Source organism: Hakea prostrata, chromosome 5 (assembly GCF_041222555.1).
Source record: "Hakea prostrata isolate BN-2017 chromosome 5, UWA_Hpros_2, whole genome shotgun sequence".
NCBI lineage: Eukaryota > Viridiplantae > Streptophyta > Magnoliopsida > Proteales > Proteaceae > Hakea > Hakea prostrata.
In genome coordinates this window covers 42,636,999-42,647,338 of record NC_142604.1, presented here as the reverse complement: position 1 = coordinate 42,647,338, position 10,340 = coordinate 42,636,999, and the positions used below count along the sequence as shown (strand labels likewise).

The 10,340-nt window shown below is 36.7% G+C and overlaps 1 protein-coding gene across 1 annotated transcript; it reads left to right on the top strand.

Moving 5' to 3' along the window:
• Nucleotides 1-1,352: 1,352 nt before the first annotated feature.
• On the top strand, nucleotides 1,353-4,493 carry LOC149016013 (S-locus lectin protein kinase family protein). Its single transcript, XM_089156000.1, has one exon. It carries the CDS (start codon nucleotides 1,518-1,520, stop codon nucleotides 4,131-4,133), a length of 2,616 nt encoding a protein of 871 aa, XP_089012126.1. The 5' UTR covers nucleotides 1,353-1,517; the 3' UTR covers nucleotides 4,134-4,493.
• Nucleotides 4,494-10,340: the final 5,847 nt, after the last annotated feature.

The following is a 10,340-nucleotide window of genomic DNA, read 5'->3' as shown; positions in this document are numbered from 1 at the left end:
AAAAAAAATAAGGGCAAATTTGTCATAAAAGTGATAATTTGTCATTAAATTGACTTTTTCTATAGTATAGGGGAGGTAGATGCAAAGTCTCAATTTTTTTGGACTAAAAATGACATAGAACAAACCTCAGGGGGTCCAGATGAAAATTACCCTAAAACTTTTGAGAGTGAATAGAAAATAAGTTTAGGAGACGGATTGGAATTTCCTTACTATATTGTTATTGGAGCAAATAACATTTACATCCTTTGCATTTGCTATACAATTATGTTAACCCCTGAAAGTCGTTCTATAATAAATGCCTCTTGTGCTGAACACCATTAATTTTAAATATAAAAAAAAGACATGTATACCTTAAGTCTTTATATAAGTTTAAGAAAATAAAATGTATACATAAAATGCTAGTCACTTTTGGGTGAATCGACTTTATTTTAAAAGACAATTTTAGAAGAATGCTTAGAATTTTTTTGGGGGCAAAAAGACAAGATTATAATAAATTTAATAAAATAAGAAATATGTTTTCATTTTTTTGGTGATTGAAATAAGAAAGGTTAATATTGAAAATTTAAAAATATAATACATGCTGATTCATCACTTTATTCTATTATTCTTTACACACAAAAATAAAATAAAATAAATAATAATATTCTTATAAGAGGAGTATAGTTGTGATGTAATTTACGACATAAAAGATATAAAGGTAATTGAATGAATTTTAAGGATTATAAATTCAAGAGCAAATTGCATTAACACATCAAATGAAGGCTTTAAAGCACTAACACCCGACTTTATGCTTAAAAAACACAGACACCTCCAATTCATTAAATATATTAGTCCATTTTGTTAATGAAATGATTAAACTATTGTTTATTTTTCTTTATTTCCAAAAATACCCTTACCAAAATTTAAAGAGGAAAAAAAATACAAAAACAATGTCTTCACCAAATAACCTTCACAGGCAGAAATATATATATATATATATATATATATATATATATATATATATATATATATATATATATATATATATATATATATATATATATATATATTTGGTAAATGAGAATAAGATTTCTTGGAATAGTATAATAGTCTTGCAATATTATAACTAACCATTCTAACAAAATATGATTTATGTGTTTTTTAAACATGAAGTGGGATATCAGTACTTGAAAGCCTTCATTTTGAGGTTTACAAAAATAGGGATGTGAAAATAATTTGCTCTAAATATAATTATTTACAAAAACAGGGGTGTAAATATAATTATTAACAAAAACAGGGGTGTAAATATAATTTTCTCTTGTTATTATTGTTATAGTCTATTTTAAAATTGTAATGGTAGTGGCGGTAAATGTGCGTGAACGCAGCAGAGATGAGCTTCCATTAGTCAACGCCATGAAATCTGTGAAGTTCTATCGCTAAACAAACTCTTCATTCCCTCTTTCATTTCATCTTCTTCTTTTCTCTGGTTCTCTGGTTCTCTGGTTTCTGGGTTTCAGCATCTCTTTTCTCTCCTATGTATGGGCTCCATCGTCTTCTCCCTCATCACCTTCTTCGTCTTCTTCTTCTTATCGCTCCCAAACCTCGCAACTTGCGAGAAAATCTTTCAAGAATTCATCAGCCCAGATTACACTAATTTCTACTACCAATTCGTCGATGCTGGCGGCGTCTTCTTGAACTCCCCAAATGGAACATTCAGTGCTGTCTTCTCCAACCCTGACAAGGGACAACCCAAATACTACCTCACCGTCGTTCATGCCCCCTCAAACATGATCATATGGTCAGCAAATCGTGGTTCCCCAATCTCCAGAAATGGCGGAATCTCTCTGTCTTCTAAAGGCCTCACCGTAAACGACCACACCACCGGCGGCGCCACCACCCAACTATGGTCAACGCCGCCGTTAAATTCATCCGTTTCATTGATGCGTCTCACAGAGGACGGCAATCTTGCATTACTCGATCAGTTCAATGTCTCTATTTGGCAGAGCTTCGATAATGTAACTGATACAATTGTGATGGGTCAACGAGTTCCTGTTGGTTCTTCCTTGGTGAGTTCTGTTTCTTCTACTGATTTATCTCCTGGAGATTATCAATTCACTGTGGGCAAATATGATGGGTTGCTTAATTGGAAAGGATTGAACTATTGGAAGTTATCGATGGAACCAGAAGCTTATTACAATGCAAATGCTCCTGTATCATTCATGCTCTTAAATGATTCTGGGCTTTATCTTCAAAATGAATCTGAAGTTGTGATTCAGGTGACTTTGTCTCCTACCCAATTCCGAGTTGCACAAATCAGTCCTGAAGGACAGTTCACCATCCAAAGCTTCTCTTCCCCTAAATCATGGAATGCGGAATTTACAACACCAAATGATCATTGCAGAATTCCTGACTTCTGTGGCCCTCTTGGGTTATGCTCTTCAGGATCAGCAGGTATTTGTTCATGTCCTTCTGGGTTTAAATCCATCAGTCAAAATAGCTCACAAGGTTGCTTGCCAGCAGAGTCAAATCATTTCTTGCCTTCTTGTAATTCTAACTTGTCCAAAAGCACGAATTCATCCTCGAAGCCTACCATGAAGTACACACAATTGTCATCCGGAGTAAGCTACTTTGGAGATGGAATATCAGATCCTAATCTGTATGCGAGTTTTGCCAGCTGCCAAAATCTCTGCTCAAACTGTAGTTGTTGGGGATTTTACCATTCCAATTCCAGTAGTGCATGTTATCTACTTGAAAATCAATTGACCTCCTTGTACTCTAGCCAAACTAGCACTGGTGATCTAACTGGATACATTAAGGAGATGGTTACAGGATCTTCGGAGAATGGGAACCAGTCTGGTTCAGCAGGCTTCCCAACTGTTGCTCTGGTGCTCTTACCTGTAACAGGGTTTTTATTTTTGATTACAGTTATCCTAAGCTTACTCTGGTGGAGAAAGCGAAAGCTTTCAAGGCATTCAAAACTAGACCGTCGGAGTTCGTGGTCTTCGATGGAGCTCGAAGAGATCATCTCCATCCCTGGCTTACCCGTGAGGTTCGATTATGAAGTTCTTGAAGCTGCAACCAATTATTTTGAGAACCAAATCGGTTCGGGTGGATTTGGGTCTGTTTATAAAGGTGTTCTTCCTGATAAATCTGTGGTTGCAGTGAAGAAAATAAACCATGTAGGTCCTCAAGGGAGGAAGGAATTCTTTGCAGAGATTGCTGTGATTGGTAACATTCACCATGTTAACTTGGTTAGGCTAAAGGGCTTCTGTGTGCGAAGGCAGGAACAGCTTCTGGTCTTTGAGTACATGAACAGGGGATCTCTGGACAGAACTCTCTTCACTAATGGGTCAGTATTAGAATGGCAAGATAGGTTTGACATTGCACTGGGGACAGCCAGGGGGCTTGCATACTTGCACAGTGGGTGTGAGCACAAGATCATACATTGTGATGTAAAGCCTGAGAACATTCTCTTACATGATGATTCCCAAGTGAAGATCTCAGATTTTGGACTATCAAAGCTTCTCACCCCTGAGCAGTCTAGCCACTTCACGACGATGAGGGGGACTCGCGGTTATCTAGCACCGGAATGGCTCACAAGTTCGTCAATTTCGGATAAGACTGATGTGTACAGCTATGGCATGGTACTACTTGAGCTTATAAGAGGAAGGAAGAACTCCTCTATGCAAACTCAAACCACCAGCAATGAAAATGGCAGTAGTGGTGGCTCATCAACTGCATCATCCATGATGGGTCCTGTTTATTTTCCATTATTTGCATTGGAGATGCATGAACAAGGGAGCTATCTGGAGCTTGCAGACTCAAGGCTTGAGGGAAGAGTAACAAGTGAAGATGTGGAGAAGCTAGTGCGTGTGGCTTTGTGTTGTGTCCATGAAGAGCCAATGCTAAGGCCTAGCATGGTCAATGTGGTAGCAATGTTAGAAGGAGGAATTCCTGTAGGGGTTCCAAGGCTTGAGTCCCTGAACTTCTTGAGGTTCTATGGCCGGAGATTCACCGAAGCATCGATGATCGAAGGATCTAATGGAGTCAATGCAATAAGGCCATATCCACAAGGAGGATATTCAGACTCAAGTGGTTCTTCATACCCATCTCTTTCTTACATTTCATCACAGGAGGTTTCAGGCCCTAGGTAATGCAGTTAATAAGTGTTGTCTGTGTGTGTTAATTCAATTCAGAGTGGAAACTGTTGTAGCAAATGCATCTACTCGGCCTTTGTTTTTGTTTTTCAAGATTTTGGATGAAAAAGGATTGAGTTCAGAGAAGCCTCTGCTGGTTGATCATGTCAAGGATCCACAAGGAACCCTAATTCTTTATTAGCAACATCTTAATCCAATCATATCAAACTGTACTTTTTGATTTTTCTTTTTGGGTTTCTCCCCTTTCTTAGCTGTAGATTGGAAACTTGTTTTGATTATTATATTTTTGGAAGCTTGGATAGGTTCTCAGTCATGTTCTTGGTTGGAAGCACATCATCATACCTTTTATATATATATATATATATATATATATATATATATATATATATATATATTCAATTGAGACATTAATATTTTTGTTCATATCAGTGAGAACCTTTCTCCCCAGGGAAAAAAAAGTTGAGAATCTTGCCATTAGGTTGGAGAGGGTTGCACCTGGCCAGGGTTCTTCTATTCTTCTGTCTTTGTGGGTTTGATACCAATCCAATCCAAACAAGTATCAGAATAGAATCTAATTGACTAAAAAAATGATAAAGAAGAAGAAGAAGAAAAAAAAGAAAAGAAAAAGAATCTGAAAAATTAGGCAAAAGGAGATTGTTTTTAAAGAATTCGTAAGAATTTATTGACTCTTGGTTGAGAGAAAAAGTTGTAGGACGAACAATCAAACTTAGATCATTGACTCTTTTGATAGGAAATGGAGTTTTCTATTTTAAAATCTTCTAGGATGATATTTTTTTTGGAATATACGAAGAAAAGATAGAAAGCATGGATCATGCTCTGCAAATGTTATTTTTTATTGATTTGTTTTATTTTTCTTATATTCTTTCTTCATTCTTAATTTAATAAAATCACTTTTTAGCGTAAAAAAATAAGAAGGAAAATAGAGAGAGAGAGGGCAACAATGACTGATCTTGAAGTATTTCAATTTCTTTTCTCGTTTATAAGAAGATTTAACCAGCCTAAATATATATATTTTTTTCTATCTAAAGTCGACAATATTAGCCACATGTCAGAGGTTCATATACTAGAATAAGTTCCACGAGATATAAATGTAATAATTTATAAACCCAAGGATATATATATATATATATATATATATATATATATATATATATATATATATAATATATATATATATATATATATATATATATATATATATATATATATATATATATATATATATATATATAATTTGCTTTAAATTCTTTTAGAAAAAAAAAAGGGCATAATGTGTATCACAAATGAGTGATTATTTTAGTTTTCTTGACGACGTGCTTTTGGTATAATAATGGCAGCCTCAATAGGCAGTAAGACTGAAAAGACCCGAGATTCGAACTTCTATCCACCGTTTCCCCCTTTCTATTTTTTGGTTCTATGAACCTGGTCTTTGTGACAAGTTTGATGATGGAAAAAAAGAGAGAGAAATTATGTCCCCTTTGAGATGATGTTTTGTTAAATCCACACTCTTATTGGTAACATTTATTGACTTATGACATTCTGACCTGTAGCTAATGCTCTCTTAATTTTTATATTATTTTATAAAATTGCTCTCTTAGTTTTTATATTATTTTATAAAATTCAAAGGATTTGTATGCAAAGTAAATGAAATTGAATAATCATATACATAATCCAATAATTAATAAATAATAATATAAGATAATGATAGCAAAATATTTTTATAGGTCTGAAAATGTCACCTTTCTTTATTTATATTTTAATCAAGAATTGAGCCATTCATGGACGCCCATGAATCAAATTACTAATTGCAACAGGTGGGCCACATGACTTTGGATATGAAGCCATAAAGTGACAGGGGTCCACATGAGCTTGAGGGTTTGACATTCCATTCGAAAATATCAAAGTTTGAATCCGGATCTTGATTGGTTGGGTTCATTGGGATCAGATCTGGATCCGGATCAACCAATCCTTGGAAATTTGACCATCGGTTCCATAGTTTACCAAGGAAAACAGAAAGGAGATAACAAATACTTGTTAATGTCCACCAGCAGAGTCTGAATCACCTCTCCATCGCGAAGAATAATGTGTTTTCTTGACAGTTTTAAACCACACAGTAGGAAATAGAATATATTTGTAGATATTAATATTAAAAAATAAAAAACAAAAATCTCAATAGTCTCATGTGGGGCCTACCTCCCTTAATGTGTGGTTCAATATTGTCAAGGGAGCACATTGTTCTCCCTTAGGGGAACTGATTTAGACTCGAAGGAGGATCTTAACTTATCCAGAGTTCGATTAAATCAAATACATTAGATACTCAAATTTTATAGACATTAAGGATGCATTTGATAATAGCCTTAAAGAATCCTTTTGGCATTTTTTCGTTCTCACAAAACATAACAACAAATGATAAGTGCTTATTAAAACGATTTGCTCTTTTGTTCTTGAAGAACCAACTTATACAAAACACATCTTATATGTCCTATGTTGAGAGAATAGAAATGAACCACGGTTTGCTACAACCTTGTGCAAAGCACAAATGGATGGTCCATTCTTGATAAAGAAATGAACCTGTTTTCCATAGGGTAGTAGAGTGGTAAGGTCCATACTTCTCAGTGGAGAGGTCATGGGTTCCACCCTTGCAGATGACAAAGCTCCCCCTGATGATGTAATCGAGGTACGCGTAAACTGGCCCAGATGAACCTCAGAACCAAAAAAATAATTATAATAATTTCCCATTAGTTTCATTATACAACTGTGGTACTGTTGTGAATAAAATACCCCAATCCTGGTTCATGATGATTGACTCCGGTCTAAATCTAATACGATCGGTTTAAGTCGATTAAATAAAGTAATCTATGGGTCCGCCCAAGAGCCAAGAAGAAGATCTAATCATGACCATCCAATCCTATGCTATGATCCGACGGTCACAATTAAAAGGAAAACAGGCGGGAAATCTATATATAAAGGAACAATGAATTCGTCAAAGGTAAGTCTCTCAGATCAACCTGAACACATATACTTTCTGATTTCACTCCATTAGAATACCTCAGAAGCTCTGGCGAGCTCTGAAGCACTGTCTTCATTATTCTAACTAGATCGTCGGAGACGTGACGCCGATCAAGACGATCTGTTTCTCACTGGTATTCTATTTTTTAGGAACAAGAGACTGATTGAGGAACAAGCAAGCTAGATCGAGCCGATCTTGAGTTGGTTTGGTGCTGAAACCACAGTTCAAGATCTCCGACAAATTTAGCACCAACATTTGGCGCCGTTTGTGGGAACCAGCTTTAACAAGTTCAGAGCAGAGGTCATGGTTCAATTGCCTGAGCGAGAGGAGACATTGTCGGTTGAAATGGCAAGAGGCAAGCCGAGGGAGCCGAAAAGGATCAATCCGAAGAGAAGGACAAGAGAAACAGTTCCAACACTGCAAACTCCAACAATGCAGACTCGGCAGAAGCAGAGAATGACGGAAGATCGTTCGCCTCATCTCGCTGAAAATTTTGAAAGACAGGAGAAACAACTTGTAGATACACTAGCTGCTTCTCAATTAGAGCTAGATCCAAGTCAAATCACTGTTCGATTTGAGAGTATGCAGCATCAAATCCTTGAGATGCAAAATCTGATGAGATCGTTCATCAAGCAAGTTGGAGTTCAACCAGAAGGAAGAGTTCTGGTCTCGCCTGCTAGAAGATCTCGCAGTCTTTCCCGAGTTGAGGCGATTTCTGCACCAAATCCTCGGATGGAAAGGTCGAGAGAAAATTAAAGGAGATCAATTCTCAGAGAAGGATCATTCCTCTGGAGTTGGAGGATCAAGGATCGTCTAAGGATGATCGTTTAAGCCAAATTTAGAGTAAAAAGAGTAAAACTCTCGAAGATCAGAGAGATAAAAAAGAATAGGGAAATCAGAAAGCGGAAGATCTGAAGTTCATGGATCTGAAATCAGTAAGAGATTTTGTATCCTGAACGATCAGATTCAGCGATTGACGAATAAAGACAATGGAGAAAAGGTGGAAGAAGCAATGATCAAAATCCATCTTCCAAAGACATTATGTCAGCACCATTGCCGCATAACTTCAAACTTCCGGTGTATACAATGTACGATGGAAGCTCAGATCTGTTGGAACACCTAGCTCAATTTAATTATGTTATGATGTTGGCAGGCAACTCTGATGTTTTGAAGTGTCGATCCTTTCCATCGTCATTGAAAGGTCTGGCAACGACCTGGTTTTTCAGTTTGCTACCGGATTCAATTGGAAATTTTAGAGACCTAACAAAGATATTTCTATCAAGATTCCGAAGCAGCATGAAAAGTAGCAAAACAATGGATAACTTGGCTGCAATTCACCAGAAGTCAGGGGAGTCAGTTCGAAGTTATATGAAGAGATTCAATCAAAAATCGATTCAGATAAAGAACCTGAATGAAGTGGTGGCTTATGATGCTATGTTCAGAGGTTTAACAGATGATCATTTGTTGGAATTTCTGATTATGAACAAGCCGGTGAACATTGCAGAATTAACAACACGATGTAATCAGTATGCTAACATGAAAGATATTCTTCAAGCCAGGAAGGAGACTGATGGTGATGGAAGCAGAAAGAAGGAAGATGGAGCTATGCGATCTGATCAGAGAGATCGAAGAAATAGCAGAGATTACCCGAGGAATGGTCCTGATCAACAAATTAGAAGAGATATTCCAAGACCATTCCCAGAGAATTATACTCTTCTTAATACCAGAAGATCAGAAATTTTGATGCGAATCCAACATTAGGGATTTGTGAAATGGCCAGCACCAATGATAGCAAAAGCAGAAGAGCGAAATCTGAACAGATACTGCAGATTTCATAGAGATCATGGTCATGATACTGACGATTGCAGAATTTTGGAGAATGAAATTGAGTGATTGATCAATCAGGGGCGGCTAGATCGATATGTCCAAAGGAGAATGGAGGACAACAGAGAGATGTTGTTGATCAGCCAAGAAGGTGGAATAACTGGGCACCAACAAAGGAGGACTAGGCGAAAAGAGATTTTCAATCTAATTCTCCCGATGAAAATGTTAAGCATCAGGAAAATCAAAGGGTTCAACAGAAACAATCTCCCGTCATGATCATTTTGGGGAGTTTGGATTTAAACTCAATTTCAAAATCTAAAGCTCATGCTAGGTATGTCAATACTGTTGAATCTCATGTTATTCCCAAAAGAATTAAGAAGATGAGGGAAATAGTCTTCGCGGAGGAGGAGATGGATGGAATTCAAGAACCACATGATGATGCCATCGTTGTTGTCATTGAGGTGGCAAATAGAGACATTCACAGGGTTTTAATTGATATGGGGTCTTCTGTAGACATTATGTCTTACAAAGCCTTTCAACGGTTGAAGATGGATACTGTGAAGATAAAACCTTGTGGAACAAGGTTATTTGGGTTTTCTAGAGAGTCTACTTCGGTGGAAGGAACTATGGAGTTGACAATAGCATTGGGAACACATCTACAAACGATAACTACAGTAACTAAATTTTTGTTGATAAATAATCTGTCGGCTTACAATATAATTTTGGGAAGGCCAACTTTAAATTCTATTGGAGCTGTGATTTCAACAAGGCATTTGAAAGTGAAATTTCCAACTGAAGGAGGCATTGGAGAATGCAGATCTGATCAGAAAACTTCAAAATAGAGCTATACAACTTTTTTGAAAGATTCCAAGTCACAAGGTAAGGCTGTTGCCCTTACTGTTGAATTATGGATAATAGGGATGAGGAAAAAAATTTAGAGAGGAGAACCAGTGGAGAAATTAGAAAAATTCTCTTTTGATCTCGAAAACCTAGATAAGGGGACCATGATTGGGGCTGATCAGACTAATCAGGATAAAGTCTTGTTGAAAGAATTTCTTCGTATAAATGCGGATGTCTTTGCTTGGTCAACACAAGACATGCTAGGCTTGAGCAAGGAAGTTGCGGAGCATTGTCTCTGGATAGACAATATTGCCAAACCTGTAAAACAGAGAAGGCGAAATTTCTCATCAAAGAAACATGATGCAATCAAAGTTGAAGTGGAAAAGCTCAGGAAGTCAAAGTTTATTGAGCAGATTGAATGTCCCAAATGGTTGGCAAATGTTGTAATGGTGAAGAAACATAATGGCAAGTGGAGAATGTGTGTGGATTATACTGATCTGAACAAGGTT

What these genes read in the sequence shown, in the direction of transcription:
- LOC149016013 (XM_089156000.1), top strand. Translation starts at nt 1,518, where the DNA reads ATGGGCTCCATCGTCTTCTCCCTCATCACCTTCTTCGTCTTCTTCTTC.